This window comes from Dermacentor albipictus, chromosome 9 (assembly GCF_038994185.2).
Source record: "Dermacentor albipictus isolate Rhodes 1998 colony chromosome 9, USDA_Dalb.pri_finalv2, whole genome shotgun sequence".
Taxonomy (NCBI): Eukaryota; Metazoa; Arthropoda; class Arachnida; order Ixodida; family Ixodidae; genus Dermacentor; species Dermacentor albipictus.
Window position 1 is genome coordinate 9,717,215 of NC_091829.1, and position 20,502 is coordinate 9,737,716.

The 20,502-nt window shown below is 46.8% G+C and overlaps 1 protein-coding gene across 1 annotated transcript in view; it reads left to right on the forward strand.

Moving 5' to 3' along the window:
• The first annotated feature begins 2,191 nt into the window (after window positions 1–2,191).
• LOC139049808 (ATP-binding cassette sub-family C member 3-like) overlaps window positions 2,192–20,502 on the forward strand; it is a 33,908-nt gene continuing 15,597 nt past the window's right edge. The window contains exons 1-15 of the mRNA XM_070525612.1: window positions 2,192–2,203; window positions 2,316–2,462; window positions 3,454–3,558; window positions 4,830–4,970; window positions 6,097–6,216; window positions 6,508–6,575; window positions 8,443–8,562; window positions 8,779–8,907; window positions 10,519–10,681; window positions 13,177–13,434; window positions 16,731–16,934; window positions 17,690–17,836; window positions 18,292–18,385; window positions 18,939–19,159; window positions 19,855–20,031. Coding sequence (XP_070381713.1) covers window positions 2,192–2,203; window positions 2,316–2,462; window positions 3,454–3,558; window positions 4,830–4,970; window positions 6,097–6,216; window positions 6,508–6,575; window positions 8,443–8,562; window positions 8,779–8,907; window positions 10,519–10,681; window positions 13,177–13,434; window positions 16,731–16,934; window positions 17,690–17,836; window positions 18,292–18,385; window positions 18,939–19,159; window positions 19,855–20,031 — 2,106 coding nt within the window. The remainder of the gene's footprint in view (window positions 2,204–2,315; window positions 2,463–3,453; window positions 3,559–4,829; window positions 4,971–6,096; window positions 6,217–6,507; window positions 6,576–8,442; window positions 8,563–8,778; window positions 8,908–10,518; window positions 10,682–13,176; window positions 13,435–16,730; window positions 16,935–17,689; window positions 17,837–18,291; window positions 18,386–18,938; window positions 19,160–19,854; window positions 20,032–20,502) is intronic.

The following is a 20,502-nucleotide window of genomic DNA, read 5'->3' on the forward strand; positions in this document are numbered from 1 at the left end:
AGAATAAAATTGTGCTTCTTTGACACATTTATCATTAGTGCATCGTAATTTGTAACGGAAAAGGTTAGACCGCGCGACGAGCTTGGGAAATCTGCGGCCATAGGAACGGCTTTTCCGACGCGGTGCACCGCGGCATAATTGAAGATATCTGCATGGGAGAGTCCTTCCGGCCTGCTTTGCGCCTAAGCACCGGCCGGTGATGACGGGGAATCGTGTTTTGTATGCAAATATGCAGACGAAGGGGCGAACGGTCTTAGACCTCGTCTGGATCTGGCTGGATCTGTTTTCGTCGGGACCACGTAACCGCCAGAGATTATAACGCCCCGTGCATGGTTTCTGTGCTCGCCAGATAGGCGCGTAGTACGCAGTGCGAAGAGTATACCGTGCTGAAACGTTTTGAGCGCGTTCACACGTGGCTGCCAGCGGCGGGCATCGAACTCGAGACCGTGTCCAGAAACAGGAAAAAGCTTCGACCATGACGCGAGCCATGGCGGTGGCAGGCCTACGCGCGCGGCGTCGCGCACGGCTGAATACAGGTGTCACGTGATCTTTCCTGTGAAATAAGTCCAGCTGTGGGGGTCATGGATGGTTACCGTCGAAGGGCATCTGTTTTGTTTTTCCGTGCCTCTACGGGTTTCAGTTAATATAGACGGATTAAGGCGCTGTTGGCGCAAGCGACCGATGCGAGTTGCGGTTCATCTCCCGCTGTGAGCGACACGAGAAACGACAAGCGATGAACGTCAGTGCAGAGGTACTGTGTCTGCATGTCATTATTTAAAAAAAAAAATTGGTGACATGAGTTTCGGAACGACATTAGAGATTTTTGGAAACCGGATTAAGTGCGAGGCGAATAATAACGCCGCTGAACCGAATACGAATCGATTTCGCCGAACGGAATAGCTTTCAATCGATTTCAATCGAGTATTGCGGAAACCTTCCGTGTACTCTTATACTTCTGGCCGAGTGATACGTAGTTCGGCAGGGACAGTCAGTGCACACTACTCGGAAACTAGCGTCGCAAGAAATAATTAAGGCTTTCATTACGGAATTGGAGCACCAAATCAACGAGCAGCCTTTCGGTTCCTAGTCTGCAGGATCGACTAGCAGGATATTCAGTTCGCTTGACGAAACTCTCGAAAATTCGCCCATCGCTAGATATTTGTGATGCTCCAGGCAATAGATGAGTATCTGTGCACATACATGTCCTTTACACTTCCCTCTGATTCACGCTGTTCACAGAGCTATATGAGCTTGTTGGTTCGGGCTGCTTAGGCAGAGAGATAAAAAAAAAAAAGGCTTAACTCGTATGGTACCGTGCTTCGCTGAATGTTGGGCTCAAAAGCTGCAGAACTCCTTGCAATAAGTATAACCACAAAGAATGCGCAGGTGACGGGCCTTTATAGATGAACTTTGAGCATGCAATGCTGCCTCACCTGCCCATTTTCAGGACACCGAGAGGAGAGCAAAGATCGAAATTTATTCAACGCAGACCCTAGTGCGGGGGCTCATCGGAAGCCATGCATGGTTCTACCAAGTCTCGCCCAACACGTGCTATAGACGTGCCAAACGATCGAGGGCCAATCACAGGAACTCTTCCGGTATAGATGTTATGGCCTTTGCGTATCCGGACTATACGAGTGTGCCAATAAAATAAAATAATATAGTCACTCTGCGCAAATAAAGAATGCCTCTTAAACAAGCGTGTCTACGCATATTTGCAAGAGCTCACCAAGTTTGTGTTTAAAGTACTTGTCACTGATCGAGGTCGATCCTTTTACGGCAGCGGGTGACGCCCAAGCCAGCACACTTGAAGATTTCAGTGTCGATGGTTAGGCCATAGACTCCCACTGCCGCCGACCGTAGAAGCGCAGCTCAAAGGCCATCACATAACATTTGCAATCAAATTGTATTGCAGGAACAGGCTATCTGACGCCATCATTTTAATGGCAGCGCTCAGTCCTCAACCGAAACAAAATAGTAGTGTATGTATTTCACCGGAATAGCAGCTTGGGCTTGTTGATTTTCTATTGAGAAGAGGTGGGGAGGGAGGGGGGGGGGGTAGTAGTCTGTAGCCGTCCCGCTTAACGTAAGAACTCTATAAAACCGCCTATGAAGTTGACTGCGGAAATAAGATTTGACAGTGCTGTTATAACTTTCATTCCCTCCCCTTTTACCGCTTCCGCCCGGGACGATGGCAGCTGAGGTGGGTCGTCGTGCCCAGCTACTAAAATAAGTGCGCTTTTGCTACCGGCACGTTTAACGTTTCTGTGCATGAACCCTCGCTTGCTGCCCATTTGCGTGAACCTCGACGGCAGCCGTCCGTGCTTATGGCCGGCGCGTCCGCGCTGCTCAAGGGGGCCTTCGTCGGAGCGTCGTTCGTGTCTGCGGTCGAACTCGTGCAGAGGCCGAACCTGTCGCCCAGGCGTCCGGTGTGCCTGACACTCTGCGACATCGCATACCTGGTGAGCTGCGCTGTAGTTTGCCTCGAACAACGTTTCAAATGGTTGAGAGGAAAAAACTAGTCCGCACAAGAGAGAAAAAAATGTCAGATTTGAAGTCTTGCATATTGAGTCTTTCTTCGGCAGAACAGAAATAAGGGTACATGAAGATAGGCGGGGGCTCGTGCTCCCGGTAACATTTAACCTGCAAGCACAATCAGTGATAACAATACAATACGTACACCCGTGAGCAAAAGTATACGGACCACAGGGTCGCCGAAAAAAAAAAAACAGAATTTCTTCGTAGTTAACATGCATAAACGGAAACTCACGAGTGAACTAGAAAATTCGTAATGGCCAGTTTGGATTGCAGCCTTTTATTTCAAGTTGCATTCACAGACAGAGTAGAAAATGAGTTTTATCACGGAAACTCTGGCCCGCATACTTTTGCTCACGGGTGTACATTCAAAAGCTTACATGAAAAATAGAAGTAACTTACATTGTCGTGCATGTACGCGTTGTTAAGGGTGGGGGTTCGAATCCGGCTGGTTACAATCAAATTTTCTAACCTTTGTAACGCCCCTTTCCTTTCTTTTTCCCCACCTAGGTTTATAGTTGCGGTAATTTCCTCTCTTACATAAATAATTTATTAGAAGGATTTTTTTTCACGTGCACTTCATTGTTTCCGATCTAGACCGGGTAGGGGCGAAGCATGGCGCTTGGCTGAGTTCATGGGCAGGCGTCAAGTGCTTACTGCATTAAAATGACGACTCCAGTTGTCCATTCATTTCATTTCAGTTTTATTTTCCCGAAGACCTGACGAGGAGGTATTACGTTAGAGCTGATTTAGAAAAGTAGGGAAAGAAACTGTCGCGGGATTTTTAACTTAAAAGATGATTTCTTACGTTTTCTGTGTAGCTCGAACGACAGGTGATAGGTGCGATGTTGGGGGAATTCTCACCTCGAAAAACATAAACAGGAGTTTTCCCTCTCCTTTTTTTTCTTTTGCTTTCAGCTATGTAACATGCTCACGGTCACGACTTTGTGCTGGGCTGCCGCCACATCCGTCTTTCCTGGCCGGACTCAAGTGCTCACGGATGTCTCCATCGCTGGTGCACTGGTGAGTGCGGCAGCTCGGATGTCGTGGACAGTTTGAATGTTGGTTGCATCGCGACCGGGGCTTAACGAACACTTTAAGTCATTTCTTTAAGTTATAGAAAGCTTGCAAGTAGAAATTGTGTTTGCCAAGTACTCGCAAACACTGAGCGTGTGGCGCACAGGAGTGCTATAATGCTGAATTTAAATAAAGTCTGATTATTCAAGGCGGCATTGAGCCGAGTGCGACGCAAGCAGGCACGGTTGCGCCTATCGAGACCACGTGGCATGCAAAATTCATAATTTAGATCAACGCAGCGAAGGGGCCCGTTCCAATTTACGCCACAAGGAACACTGGGATACACAAGAACTGCTGCATCACGTGGTAGGAATTGTGTGAGAAGCAACTGCGAGGAGCCACCTGGGTCTGTTCCAGGTGCTTGATCGGCTTTCTCGCAGCGGCGCTATGCCGCGTTATTGAGGATAACCACTGCGGCATAACTCTGCGGTTAAACGTGCGGTATTTTGTATCTCTGAATAAATAGTTGATGTCAGTCGCAAATTGTTCTTGCATGCGCGATGACTGCTGAGATTGTAGAGCAGCTCGCATATCAGTGAGGACAGTCCACGCACTACACTTGAACATTCCAGAATTTAGGCGAAAGCTCGTCGCAGCGTACTCACCTCGGCAGTGGCCCAGGTCGTGTAACAAAGCCTCACCGAGATTATGAAGTTCTCAGGGATCCTAGACTTACCTATGTGAGCATTCTGAAACCGCTAGTTATTTTGATGTGAAAGAGCCTGATAAAGAGCACCTACTGCACCTACTGCAGCTATGGCTCAGTGGCTATGGCTATGCCATTCAGCTGCTGAGCACCAGGTCGGGGATGCGACTCCCTGCTTTGTCGGCCGCCGTTTGATTGCAAAATAACTCGTGTACCCTGCTTTGGGTGCACGGTAAAGAAACCCAGGAGGTCAAAATTCATCAGGAGTCCGTCACAACGGCTTTCGTCATCGCTAGCTTGTGGCTTTGGCTCCTTTAACCTAACTTATTTTAATATTTAGTTTGATACTAACTCGCCTTACCTGCGGTGTCCGGAACGAAAAAAGGAAAACAGGACAAAAAATGGGACCAAGTCGAGATTAGGCAAGCAGAGGGCCGCGTTTGTCAGGCTCTTGACTTTGTCTCGCTGTGTGCGCCGTTTGTCTTTACGTTCCAGTAATGCACCAGCTAAGCCCACTTCAGCGCTCTCCTGCCGAGTGAGAAGGCCGACGTTCTTCTCTCCACTGAAACAGGTCTGGCTCACATTCAGCGCAGTTTGCCAGCGCTTGAAGGGACTGTGCGCCTCCAATTTCCTGTGCTCGCTTCATGCACTTCACTTTGTTGCCGCCGTCAGCGACTTACTCGTGCAGCGACAGCATGTACTTGTCACTTGGGTGAGGCTGTGTTTTGAACCGTGACCGAGCTTATCTTTGACCGCACTCGTACCCTGAAGCATTGCTCACTGTATTAGCGCTTGACGCTCTCTCTCTCTCTCTGATCCGAGTGTATTTCTGCTGTTCTACTTCCTTCGTTAACCGTATTTGTTTTTGTTCTTCCTTTTCTAGGTACGTTGTTTCGCGTCGCTAGCCATAAATTCAATATGCGTTTCGCTACCAACTAGTGTTTTTAATGTTGGTATTGTCATCTGTATTCGCTAAGCTTGTTAAAAAAAATGATCCTAATGTATCTCATAAGGTATCGCCCAATTTTTAACCGTGAAATTTAAGCCATTACTTTTATTCCCTCTGTAAGGCGGTGGCCTTTGGCAGCCGTGTGACGAATCAGATAGTACGATACATAATCGCAGATGTCGCAGTGACGGCAGTACGTGGAGCCGACGGGCGCGCATATGTTGAAGGCGACGTGGTCTGTCTGATAAAATCCAACAACAACGCTTACCGTTGCAATCGCAACATTCTCTGTTGCACAAGTGTTTTCAAAATACAAGATCTCGCCAAGTGAAACGAAGAGAAACGTAAAGGTAGGCTTCTCCTTACAAAGAGCGTTAGTGTGGAAAAGCTACCTTAAAGGAATAAAGGGAGTCGACGTTTACTTTGCGGATTTCGACTAACTCACACGGAGAGATAGAGAGGGTGGGGGCAGAGGGAATATGCAGAGAGGTCAACCAAGACTTAGCCCAGTTATCTACTCTACAGTGGGCAAGATGAACCAGACGTATTGTTAAGGGAGATTGTAGGTGAAATCAAGCTGCAGGAACTCCTTTGGACTTGTACGGCTTGCGAGGCTTATTTTAGGCACCGTGTGTTGTCGGCTACTTCCTGTAAAATTACATTCCATATATATATATATATATATATGTGTGTGTGTGTGTGCGTGTGTGTGTGTGTGTGTGTGTGTGTGTGTGTGTGTGTAATCAACATAGAATTTTCGTAGGAGTTTTGCTCATTTGCGGATCCATGTTACAAGCAAAAGGGTTATGAGCATCTCAGTATTTGCTGAGAAGTGAGAATAACCAGCCCTCCTTCTGCATCATTGTGCGCGCGCCCATTTCTTTTTCAGAGTCGCAAGAATGACGTCCGAATGGCAAACCAGAGTTCACTGCTGGCACTTACGACTCTGGGCAGCTTCTTGTACGCCTGTTTTCGAAACAGTCCAGTCGTCGACAAGAACACACATGAGGTTGTACTTCTACGAGTGCTAAGTGAAGCTCGTTTGAGAATTAAACGCGTCAGATTGTCACGTTCATCCGGGAGACGTCCACATTTTGCTAGATTCTTGCGAATCCTGTTCACAGCCCTCAGCAATAAAGTTCATCACTATTGGCGCATCTGAGCATGTTTAATGCAGTTTCGCACAATGCAAACATACACAGCCACTCATCATTCTTTTATTTAAAAAATAAAACCGCTTAGAACGTGCTTGTGCCCTAACAGAAATACATTTGATGTAAACCTTTGCTGTTTTCCTCAGATGCGAACCGTCGCCCACGAAGAGACCTTCTCGCCGTGCGGGAAGCTTGTGGGCAGTGCTGTCTTTAGGTGAGTCCGGTCTTATGGTATACTTACGAAACCGCCTGCTCCTACAATAAGTCAATAACCAAGCGCTCAGCTGTTAATGCCAACTTGACAGCGCGGAAAACGTACAGGGACGAGAAGGAGAATGGACAGAGACAAATATGGCGTCATAGGTCACAAATTTGCCTTGTCCCACACTTTTGCATTTTCTATGTGTCTTTTGCATTTGATATTCGCAACGCTGTGGTTGTGTTTCGAGACTCTTCCTATCGAAATGTGCTGTTTCTGTTTACCCACCGCTGCAGCACAGTGGCTATGACGTCTCGCTACTGATCTCGAGGTCTCGAGATCGATCCTTGCCACGGCGGCCGCATTCCGATGGTGGCGGAATGCAAAAAACGCTCGCGTACCGCGTGCTGGGTGCACGTTAAAGAGCTCTAGGTGGTCAAAATTAATCCGCAGCCTCCTTCTACGGCGTGCCTTATAAGCAGATCGTGATTTTGGCACGTGAAGCTTTAATGGAAGAACAAATGCTGTTTACTCTCACCTCATAAATGAACGGAGAGAGAGAGAGAGAGAGAGAGAGAGAGAGAGAGGGAAGGGGGGGCGAACATAAACATACGTATCGTTCATTATCTCTCGTTATGGTTCACATGTGCGCGTGTGAGGGCTTCACGAGCCCAGTGGCAGATGTCCACCAGGTGTCACAAAGGAACATACGCTACTGCGGGTGTTTTATTTAGTTTTTCGTTGGGTGCCTACGCGTATTCTGCAGCTGTTAACCTTTGAATGTTTGGAACCACATGTGATGAATACCGCTGTTGAATAATCGCTTTTATTATTTTATATGTGTATATTGCAAGAACAATGCGGAGAAACGTATCTGCGCAAAAGAAAGCAATTAGGAGGAAGCTCACATATGGCGCCTTTCGTATGGAATCATTTAAGAGAAAACGTTAAGCTCTGACTGTTGTCTTTAGGTTATATTGTCAATTCACAGTCTCAAAGTTCTTGGCGAAAATTCACAAAAAAATGGTAAACATTTAGAAAAATGTAGAACTGGGGCCGAATTCGCAAATATTTACTATTTACCATTAGCTGGTTGTCTTCGCTAATGATATTGCCGGCATAAAAGTTGGCTGAAATTAGCTTTTACGAACAATTTTGTAGCCTAAGAGGTTTTTGTGAGTATGGCCCGTTAAGCATTGGATTAAACATAATTTTGTTATCACGTAACGAAGTTGGAGTTCACAGTTAAGTAGACCACACACGATGGAGTTTTTAAAGGAGGCAATATCTGCGTACTAAATTAAGTGATATCTTATATTTGTTTTCATTAATTTTGGAAAAAATCACAAAACACGATGTGACAAATGTTGCACTAATGTATAACATACCAACTCCTTCTGTTTTGGAGGCTTTCAGATTTCATTTCACCAACTGAAATGCATCCATTAGACTTCATGTTTTTCTGGAATCTGCCGAGTGTCGCAAAATTTTGCATAAAACTTGTTGCTGGAGCTTCGGGGCTAATTTAAACGCAGGTGTGAGCAGACAAATATAAACAAAAAAAGCAAACAGGACGGCGCGCTCTTTATGTTCGTGTCATCCTTTGCGTTTGTATGCTTGCGCCTCTGTCTACGTAAACTTTCAATGTAAGCATATGGATGCCGACGCTACGTATTGCCTGAGTATAGAGAGAAATTAGGTGCAAGACGAAAAGAGAGCATTGGGAACTAATTCAGTATGCTTTACTGTTACCTGCGAATCGCGGTTTTCGTGTACTCCGACGCTAAAGAAAAGTTGTACTCATGAAGTTGTGCTCAAACACGAAAGCATTGTGAATGCACTACATTGTTCTTTGTGAACTGTAGTTCTCTACGTTTTGCAGGTACATTGTGAAAACTGGACTCTTATCAAAATACGACGAGAAAGACATTCTTCCACTCGTAAAAAGGCTCAAATGCAGACGACTTTTTGCCTTGTTGCCATCTTTGACAAAGTATAAATGGTAAGTTGAGTGCCATCAGACACGGATACCTGAAAACTAGGTGAGGCTGACAGGTTTAGTCAATGATGTTAGATGGCGTGTGTATATATATATATATATATATATATATATATATATATATATATATATAAAAGTTTCATCTCCTTGTGGTATGCCCCAGAAACGGTGGCGTACACGATGACATCTGTCTGACAGCGGCGTTTTCACCGTTTCCAGGACGGGTCCGAGCGCTAAAGGCCGCGTGTTCTGCTCCTTCGTGCATGTGTTGTGGCACGAGGCCCTGTGGATACCGCTGACCGGACTCGCCTACTACGCCGCGCTCATCGTCCGGGTCCCGCTGCTTGAGTGAGCCGCCGGGTACATTTGTCGAGCGCGTCTATTGTTCACACAATTTCATCCGCTCATTCGGCAGGAGCCTAACGATGTGATGCGTAGTATACAGTGCTCTCTTTCTTTTTACTTCGAACACATTTCTTGTAAAAAAAGCCCACAAAAATTACGGTAACCACGTCACTACACATTAAATATACGCCTATAGGCAGACATAATTTTCAAGAAAAACCAAAGCAATCCATTCAATAATTAAACTACTTACTTTGATTAAATTTTCAGTTAAAGGGAAACATTAAGGCACATGTTTATGCTGGAAAATTGCAGGAGATTATCATAAAAGTATAGTTTCGTGTTTCAACATTTCAAAACGGCCATGTAAACCGAAGTAATTGGTCTGAAATTATTTGTTGAATTTACCTGACGACGCACGCAGCACTGCGAAGCACGGCTTGAGGTGAAAATACCCTCCTGTGAAGTAGCAGGGTGGCAAGAAGTGAAGCTGGGCTTCGCGGCGTGACAAAGCCTCTTGCCTCTGCTGCTGAAGTGAATGCACATCCTAACGGGAGGTGTCCACAGCACCAATCAGAATAAGATCTCGTGAAGAGAGAAGGGCGACGGCAGCCTCGTCATGTAAGTTAAACAAATAATCTGAAGCCAAGTATTTCGGTGTACAGGGCCGTTTAAAATGGCCTTTTTGAAATGTTCAGACAAGGAACTAGACTTCCATTCAACTTTCCAATACAGACATGTGCCGCAAAGTTTGTAACTGAGATGTTAATAATTGTAACTAGTTTAAATACTGAATGGATTGCTTTAATTCTTTTTGAAAATGGTGTCCGCTTGGGCACATAATTAATGTATAGTGAGGTGATTCGAGTAATCTTAAAGGGCTTTATTTAAAAAAAATATATTCGAAGTAAAAAGAAAACACTCTATGAGGAGTCAATGTCGAATCAAACATTTGGCATCAAGAAGGACTCCATGATCCTCGAATTTAAACGTGCTTGAACTTACAGGTCAACGCACTTGCTTTTGTTCATTCTTGCTTCCTTATTTGACTACTAGTATTGATCCGATGATTCAGCATATAACCTTTGACATCGCAGTGATTTGCAAGATGCATAATCCAAGCACAGAAATTTACGTGTCCTGTATCCCACGGTAATTTCCACGAATATCCATGAATATCCATGAATATCCCACTTGTTTCGGTCATTGGCAGCAAACACGCTCCTCTTTCTGTCACAGTTCGCGCGACTAGGGAAAACTTGTTTCAGACCTGAATCGCCCCCTATTGAGACATAGTAGTATTCTTAAAGGGTATGTACTAATCAACTTCCGCCCGCTTAATCCATTTAGTGCATAAAAATAAAGAAATAGAACAGCTGGCAGACCAGCATTATGTGATGTGCTATTTGAAATATAGTTTTTCGTGATGGCCTTTGTGCGACGCCGACAGAGCGTGCCAATCTTTTCGTCTCGTATTTTATTCCAAGTCACGCATATACCTGATCTGAAGTGTACTAGCTATCCTCATGAACAGCTTTTACTTTTGCGCGCTACTGTCAAAAAGCACGTGCAAACAACAGACATTTAGCAAGCACACATTTCTCGGACTCCAAGGTCCTTGATTGATGACGTCGGTAGTCGGGAAGCGAAGGCGTTGACTGTGCTGTTCCTTTCGTCGTGCGTGGCCGAGGTCTGCCTCTTCGGTTTCCTCGAGTACGTGGCGCTACGCTTCAGCACCCAACTGAAACTCCTCATGCAAGCAGCGCTCTTCACGAAAGTGAGTGGAATTTTTATTTGACTTTAAAAAACGTGCCTGTTGTTCTGCTTGTCTTTCATTATTTTTCAGGTCTGTGAATAATTGAAGAGGGTGGTTAGCGTGCACACATCTTGGGAATGAAGTCTGGCCCTTGAGCCGACGGCTGCCTGTCCCGGAAATGCAGGAGGAGATAACTCATACTACTACTAAAAAAAAGTCGCAGTTTCGTTCGAAAAGCGAAGCATCGATTGCGATAGCAAATTATTAGACAGCTGTACTAAGTAAGGATAATTGTCTTATCGGCCTCGTAAACTTGGAAACATTCGCTTCCTAACTAAATTAACGAGCATGGGGTCACTCGCGTTTAGACGAACATGAACACATCTCAGTCGATGACCTCGGACACTCGCTGTCAAAACGCTGGCTCGAGGAAGAGCGGCAGCAGCAGCGAGCGATTTTGCCTTCGTGCTGCCTCTAGCTTAAACGCGAAAGAAAGTGCCGAGAACACAGTGCACACGAAGTTATCAGCCCTCAGTGTGCCTGGACTTTGTCCCCATGACACACCGTTTTCAAGATAAGGCCTGCGTGGCCGCGCTTAGGCGTACCAAACGCTGCCGTCGCCAAAGTAGAATCATCCCCACCCCCCCAACCCCCTGTACCTTGCGTTCGACAGAAGACGGCACGCTCCTTTCCCGCCTTCCTGCCTTGCGCGCGCTAGATCGAGCCACCATACTTGGTTCACCCTCGCCCGCTTTCACTCGCACCTATGGCACACGTCGCAGGGCCTTGATGCTGTCGCACTTGGACTTTATATTGAACATCACGGCGGTGGCGACGGCGGCGGGAATAAGCCTAGAGTGTTCATATAATTGCTATCGCAGTAAGATTTATGGTGTGATGGTAGAAAAGAGAACGAACGCTTGTGTCAACTGGAACCCCTGCAAGCCAAATGCAGTGAACGTTCCAGCAGGTTGCTGAACAGACTCACATCTGCGCATAATTATTACAGCCTTCGAAAAATGTCCGCAACCAAAGTTGAGTGCGACGTGAGACGAAACATTGTTGTTTGGTTTGAAGAACGGTCCTCACGAATAGTGTTAATTTTCTGGAGCGAAACGGTGACCGCAGTCGTAACGTGTGTGCGAACTGGTGGTACATGCAGCGGAAATGACACACTGGTTGTCGAAGATGAAGTGTTTTAACTTGAAGTACAGATGTTACATCAATAGAGATAAAGTGCCCCAAAAAATCTGGCCTAAAGATAGTTCTACCTATCGAAGCGTATAGGCCGACCTTTCTAAGGCACTTTATTCTTGTTTATGTAAATTCTATACAACGGAGGGCTACTCCACTTGTCAGCCCACTTCTTAAAAATTAAATAAGTTATACGTTTTACGTGCCAAAACCACGATCTGATTATGAGGCACGTCATAGTAGGGGTTTCCGGAAATTTGGAGCACCTGGGCTTCTTTAACGTGCACCTAAATCTAAGCACACGAGTTTTTTTCGCATTTCGCCCCCATCGAAATGCGGTCGCTATGGCCGGGATTCGATCTTGCGATCTCGTGCTTAGCAGCCCAACACCATAGTCACTAAGCAACCATGGTGGGTAGCCCACTTCTTGATTTTGGATTACATTGAAATGTTTGAGATGATTACGTGCTTAATGTTACATTAGTTTAAGTTATTTAATGTCTGTTGGTTCAATGGTTTCATCGAATGCATTAATTTATAACGTTCACGTTCAGCGATCTATTTTCGTTACAGTACGGCAGCGCGCTCCTTAGCCGCAGAACAACGAGGGGCCTCAGCGTGCTTACTTTTGCATTGCTCGAACTCGGTTGGGGCAATAAGCGACTTGAAGCGAGGCATTTTGGCGGGAAACAGTCCTTTAGTGCGACCTGGAGACTCTAAGCAGATCCCAAGGCACACAGAAGCGGGAAGGAGCGAGCCTCTCAATGTAGAGTTCTGACGTCACTTATACGCGCCTAGGGCGTTTACAATCAATCCTAAGTTAGATTACTAGATGCCTAGGGCTAACGTCAACGTTAACAGTCTCTTTTCCCGGAAGCCGACAGCGGACGTATCAGGCGATAAATGATTGCACTCTGTTTCGCCGGCTTTCGGGCACTACCTAGGCGTTTGATAGCTCTAGCTGTTTCTCAAGAACGGTCAGACAAATAGCAGGAAAAACCGGGCTAAGCTCTACAAGAATGATTCGAATTAAAAGCTTTCACACTGTAGATTCGCTGGGTCAACCATGAGGACAGGCAACTTGAAATTTAGAAGAAAAAAAAAACAGGAGGCGAGATGACAGTCCTTCGCTGTTCGCCAACTGGTCCAGCATGGAATTCTGCTAGACAGACAATCCTTTTGCCTAACTAAAAATAACCACTTGATCGATCTAGTTTTACATAAGTTTCACTAAGTAAGTGAAACATTAATACAGATGTGTTCTACTTACTTAGTGTAACTTGTGAGCAACGAGTTTAGGATTGTACGCTTCTGTGCGGCAGACGACACGCATGACCGCCCGCGCGCTGTCCGAGGCCCCGGCGGGCTACCTGGTCTCCTTGGTGGCAGTCGACTGCGAACAGCTGCACACGGTCATGGTGCTCTCATCGCACACGCTGAGCGGCCTGCTGTGCCTGCCCGTCCTGCTGTGGATGCTGTCCAGGCGCGTGGGCACGCTGCCCGTCGTCGCTTGCGTCGCCTGGCCGCTCGCTGTGTTCGCACTCTCCGCGCTGGTCTCGAGGTTGCAGACCGGATTGTGGGCGAGTGGTCTTTTTTCGCCTAGCTTTTTCGCCCTTGGGAACATGACCGGGTAGTGCTAGTTGCGCTGCTTAGGTGGCACACGCAGGCACACTGACAGGAAAACACGAAACGGACGCGTGCGGATATTGCGCGGAGATCGTGGTTGCCACGAATTTCGGCGCTCTAGAAGCATACAGGAGACAAAGTTGACATGATAAAAAGCCATTTGTAACAACAACAAAAATAACCGTAAGAAACAATTGCGAAGGGCACAAATCGTGGCCGTTGTAGCTCCGACGTGACGCAGACGTCGGCCTGCGTTGCAGTCGATTGACGGGGCTGGCTTCCGCAGTGGAGGTAGTACACCCGCGGCTCACGTGGTACAGACGTAATCGTAGATGGGAGTGCGCCAGATCGCCAACCGGCAGACGGTTGCCTCGGTGGCACTGGATAGTTGCAGGTGAAGGCTTCACTGCCGCGGCACCGTAAACTGGGCTCAGGAGTGGGAGCTGTCGCCGGCTAAATATCAGATGTTCCCTCTTCGGTCCGGGTCCCCTATAAACCCCGATGAATTCCGATCACGCCACCAGAGTACAGCTAGCGATGCAGACGTAGATGAGGAGTCTAGATGTTAGCGGCACAAAGCCACTCTGGGGATAAACGATGTGTCTGTACCAGTCCTACCCACGTCATTTATGCCAGCTCATCGATGATGGGGATTATTCATTTTAGAGCGCAGCTTTTAGGCGCCCGTTCCTGCGGCGAGCGTCGGCGTCCCTCGGTGTCCTCGGCACAACTGAGCGAACGAGCACAGCGAAGCAGGATTGCAGCGGGGAATGAAAGACGGCGAGAGTGAATAGAGCGCGAGGAGGAAAGCGGAGGAGGAGGGTATGGTGAAAGCGCGAGAAGAAAATCGTAGTGCTGCGCAAGACGGGCTCTGTGGCTACGATGGCTACGAGATGGTGCCAGAGTAGCGCGCGTCGTCTGTTCGCCGATGACGCCACCGATACCACCTATGGAAATAAAGTGCTGCATGAGCAGCTGCTGTGAATCGCGCCCACGCGTCACCCGCGCGCTGTCTCTCGCGATATCCCGATTAGCGAGGCAGTCGCTCCATACTTCGCTCCGTTTGCAACATGCCGCACGCGACAGATTGCGCGCGCCAGCCAATATATCGCAAAATGATAAATATAGAGCTACACTCAAATTTCGAATTAGGGAATATCGTAACGTTCGGTGAATTATTCTTAAGTTCCTAAGGTGCGCATAAAAAAGATAAAAGCTTGTATGTTTGTTATGCGCCGCGCAGAAAACGTGTCAGCGTACGAGGCAATTTCAGGGAAACAGGAAAAAAAATTGTTCGTTTATATTAGATCAAATTTTTTAATGGCACAAGGTCACTGTGGAGACAGACCACGAACCGGGTGCTAATATTTAAAGAAAGTGGGGAAAAGGTTAATCGAAAAGGTGAAAGGAACCGACAGTAAATAAAATGAAATAGCGTGTAATAAGGTAGTCAGCCTTGAATCTGTCCTCTCTTCCTCTGTATTCTTTTCTTCTCGCGCTTCAACGTGCTTACCATTCAGATGAATTCATTTTGCTCGTGTTCATTTCTCTTTTACGTATATACATTCCTTCTTTTTGCCGACCGGCACAGTTGTCTTCTGCACACCGGACCTGCGCGGTTCGCTTGTCACTCGTGGCATAGGCCCCCTTTCTAAGAGCTCTATAAAATAAAAATACTACTCGCCACTCGTGTTGCAACGTGGCATAAAATATTTCCTACAAAACGTTCACATAGCACGCAGCTGTCCACAGTTTCACATCACTTCATATCCAAGTATGTCACTATACACCACACCTACAAAACTGAGGGCAGTTATCAAACAGCGTTTACAATACTATGCTCAGACACTCCCTCGCTACGCGATCTGCACCAGCTGCGCCTGACGATGTATCTTGTTGGCTTTCTGCCACACAGGCACGTTATAAAAAAATTAACACACAATATAATTTCAAATGGGTTCTTAAAGCTTAACCTACACTAGTGTGGAGAATATGTGAACACATTTCACAATACCTGAAAGGCAATTTACGCTGATGTGCTTTCTTATTGAACTCTATCTCTCTTGGCGCTGCTATGCCTGGTCCTTCTGCGCCACTCTTGCAGCTTGTGCACCTGGGTTCGTCTGGACACGGAACTTCACTCTTCTCCTTCTTGTCCTTACCGCTTTAGAGGCCGTCGACGCTGGCCATCGTTTTCGAACAGTCGCCCCTGTGGCGGTCGGGCACTGTCGTGTCTTGTGCAGGCTTTCCGCGGATTTCTCAGCTGACGTACTGTACGCCGATGAACTTTTCTTCTGTGCGCCCTTTTTGTTTGATGCCCTCGTGGATCGTCATTTCTGGCACTTGGAGTTCACTGAAACAGTATTCAAATACAAAAGCCACGTCGTTCCGAAGCGAAGTACCTGTCGTCTCTTCTATACTCATCTCCTTGGTTATGCAAAACTCGATCGTAATGTCATCCATCCCCTTATCCGGACATTCTGAAGGGTTCCCAATTCGCAAACTTCTCTTCAAAGACGTCATGAATACTATCTAATCTGCCACCTCAACCCATTCTATTCATCTTCTTTTTCTTCGTTCGGCTAGCGATCTCGCGACGCCTCTCTCCTTTCCTTTTTTTCTTCTTTTGCATGCATCCTAGAATACGTGACTTCTTTTTCTTCGCCTTATTTCTTCTCTCTCTATAATTTCCCGAAAAACTTAAACGCATGGCACTCACTCACTCACTCACTCACTCACTCACTCACTCACTCACTCACTCACTCACTCACTCACTCACTCACTCACTCACTCACTCACTCACTCACTCACTCACTCACTCACTCACTCACTCACTCACTCACTCACTCACTCACTCACTCACTCACTCACTCACTCACTCACTCACTCACTCACTCACTCACTCACTCACTCACTCACTCACTCACTCACTCACTCACTCACTCACTCACTCACTCACTCACTCACTCACTCACTCACTCACTCACTCACTCACTCACTCACTCACTCACTCACTCACTCACTCACTCACTCACTCACTCACTCACTCACTCACTCACTCACTCACTCACTCACTCACTCACTCACTCACTCACTCACTCACTCACTCACTCACTCACTCACTCACTCACTCACTCACTCAGGCATGCACGCACGCACGCACGCACACGCGCACGTACGTACTATAACGCTGGTGTCTTGTTTTCGTTTTGAGAAAGCTTTGTCTCTTCGTTGCTTTCAATACCGACAGAAGCGCATCATCCGTTACCGCGACGAGAGGCTGAACAAGATGGCCGACACGCTGTCGTGCGTGCGGCTCGTCAAGTTCTACGCCTGGGAAGAGGCCGTCACTCAGGATGTGAGCCGACTGCGTGCCAGGGAGGGCCGCCTCCTGTTCTTCTCCAACTTACTCAACGGCTTCACCGAATCGCTACAGTCTTGTTCTAGTACCGTGGTAAGCTGCCGATGGCTGGCTTCGGATATTGAAATAAATGTCGCGATATAGCGCTTCGGTGTTCCTTTGAGCAGTCTGACACTTGTCTCAGCAGCGCTGCCCTTGCAAAAGTGTTTGCAAAAGGAAAAAAAATCTACAAATGTTGCGTTGCCCTAAAGAACAAAATCAAACAAAATTCTGACAAATAACTGAGTAGGAACGATAGGAAGAAATAACTAGCGTTCTCAGTGATAGTCGTACAAACCATGTGCAAGTCAATTTCCTGTGCACAGCAAAGGGAAGGATGCAGTATGTGTGTTTACTTCCAGAACACTTTGAGTAACGGGCGCTCTAAGATCAAGGCAAGATAATGCTTGCAGAAACGACGTAGCCAACATATACTGTGTCGTACTTCTTCGAGTGAAGAACAGTGCGCGACAAGAGATAATTCAGGCTTGAAGCAACGTTTCAACGTTTCGAGAAGGTAAACTGTCTTTCTTCATCTTGTAGAAGCATTGGCTCCAGGAGAATGATAATTTTGTCTTGTGAATGATTCATGATTGGATGTAGAGGTCAGGAACACGAGACGGACAGCAGCAGATACACAGAACACTGACTTACAAGCACACTGACTTGCTCTTGCCCTTGATAGACCCTCTGTATATCACTTCGCTTCCCTTTGTCCGTGTACGTGTCTTGTCCCAATATTTCTTTTTTTAAGCTTTAGTCTAGACCCGAAATTAAGCACCGCCGTTATGCGATATTGCCTATTTCAGATGATGATCTTACTTCTGGGCACTTATGCTACTTTGAACCGGCCGGCGGTACTGACAGCAGCGCATTCTTTTTCTGCTCTCTACATGCTGTTCATCATTGATATGGTGTTCAAGAACATGCCTACTGTGTTTCGCTACGGGAGTATGGTATGTAACCCAGCGTTTCTCTTCTACGAACACAAATATATCAATTAACACCTCTCCTAAATATCGTAATTTCTCTCACAAACTCCTTGAAAGCGCATCTATTCCTGTCAGAGAAGAAGAAATAGAGTAAACATATTAAAAGAAAATAAGAGAGAATAAAAGAAAGAACTCACGAAAACAACATACTTGGTGTTCTATGCGCATTCTGTTCATACAGGTGTGTCAGACCACTATGCAAACTCTCGGTACAGCACAATGGCCATTGTAATGTCAGACCCCAAGTAAGGCAGTGTTACATCTTCAACAGCCTGACCTCTTAATATCAATCTGTCATATTGTTTATCTGTAAGTCTCAATACGAAACAATGCAATTAAAAATATTTTTAACGAATAATGAAATGGAGCTCGTATGAACTAGTGAAAATTACTGACGCTTGCTACCGCGAATGTTTTAGGTATCACAGGGTCTGAAAAGAATGGTGAAGACCCTCACAGCCGAAGAGGATGTCATTGGTGCGGATGTCAAAGAAAACTTGGAAGTCCGGAAAGGTTAGTATTGCCGCACCTGAGGTGTGTCCAACTAGTGATCTGGTGGCAGTTTCCGACTTCGTACGGCACGGCGATTAATTTCACTGTCAACACCAAGCCAACGAAATGCTACGCAACGTAAACAGAAATATTGTAAATCACTACACCATTTTCTTTCTCATGTGCACTTTTGAAAGGGTCTTCAAGTTGGTTTCTCACCCGCCGTGGTTGCTCAGTGGCTATGGTGTTAGGCTGCTGAGCACGAGGTCGCGGGATCGAATCCCGGCCACGGTGGCCGCATTTCGATGGGGGCGAAATGCGAAAACACCCGTGTACTTAGATTTAGGTGCACGTTAATGAACCCCAGGTAGTCGAAATTTCCGGAGTCCCCCACTACGGCGTGCCTCATAATCAGAAAGTGGTTCTGGCACGTAAAACCCCATAATTTAATTTTTTTTAAAAGTTGGTTTCTTATGTAGTTCGGAAACACGGGAGCGAAGAGATTTAGGTCATGGACACGTCACGAGAGAAAGCCAAAAGCGAACATTCTAGGCCCTCTTTTTTATGTCTGCAGGTGCAGTGTTGCTGGAAAAGTGCACGTTTTGCTGGAGCGGGCTAGAGAGAGGCAAACGTAAATCGTTAGGTGCAGACACACCCACACTCTACGACGTCAGCCTTGACATCGCCCCGGGTACCCTGCTTGGCGTCGTCGGAGTCGTAGGAAGCGGAAAATCTGCGCTGCTGGCGGCTATACTGGGCGAGCTGCGGCGGCTTCGTGGAACCGCACACGTTGGGGTAAGGGCCTCGAATCAAGCACTCCTTTCGGGAGAATGCATTCGGCTGTTGTCCTACGCATAGTTACATAAGTCTGTGAAATCTGTTTTGGTTAAGTAGAAACTGAAACGAGACGTAGGTCGTAGTGCGAAGGCTTGAAGTGTAGCACAACTATAGTACATGGATTCAAAGGAAATACAGGACACACACGCAGTCATCTTGTCGTCCTCGTGCTTCGGGCTACACTGAGCGTCGTCTGGATGACGCACCAGCATGCCTGAATCGCAACCCTCAGCGGGTTCAAACTTGTTACTGCATGAAACTGGGCACCAAGGACCGTCGCTCGGTGCTCCGTTTTGCTCAGGGAACGGGTCTCCCGGAGCATTTGTTTGTGTGCTCTCTTTTTTTTTTGTCTAGTGTTTTTGCGCCCATTTGCAATTGCTATAAATAACGCCCATAGCGAACATTCATAGGACAAGACGCAAAGACGAGTCTTACGCACAAACTTTTAGTGACTGCGGTGCGCATTTCTCCGCGCTAATACGTACACGGCAACCGAACTGCCGGGCGAACTATCCGGTCGACTTGACGAGTGTCAATTGAGCAGCTGCTTTAAAGTGAACAGTCTACGTTGAACGTTTACCTTGAAGTGCCTGAGATGGCTGATCGACGATGTTCACTATCACCGCACATGGCATTGCTCCTCATGGTGGCAGGGCAGGGTGGCGTACCTCCCGCAGACGGCCTGCATCTTCAACATGCCCATCCGTGACAACGTGCTCTTCGGGAGGCCCATGGAACCGTACCGCTACCACCGTGTGCTCGAAGCGTGCGACCTGGCTCGAGACCTCGAGCTCCTACCGGCCGGTGACCTCACCGAACTTGGAGAGAAGGTATATGTTGCTAAACTGTATTACGTCGTGATGGAAACCATGCAATGGCCTACAGGACACGGTGACGGGAATGTGAAATGAGAGGTGGTGACGGTCAAAATGCTCTATTAACTAGATGCGGGTATTACCTTCCTTGGTGGCTGCCATCTCAGAAGGAAAAGGGTATGAGATATGACAGGCAAAGATAAAGGTGCATCAGTAGTTGTGCGTCCTGTATGTATTCCAGGGGGGAGCCAAAGATGGCGTTTCTTGCGATTCTGTTCCGCGATTGGCCTTGTCTATTGGTGGAAACTCGCCAGTCGTAGCAAGTCAGGTATCTACTGAACGCTTCTATGATTTTCATCGATGCTTTATGAATTTTGACAAAACCTCATCTACTCGACTATGGCTATTACCCAAAGAAGACTACATATCTCTATCACGGACTAAGGGAAGTAACTCACACAATTTCAAACTAAATTTTGCTGCGGT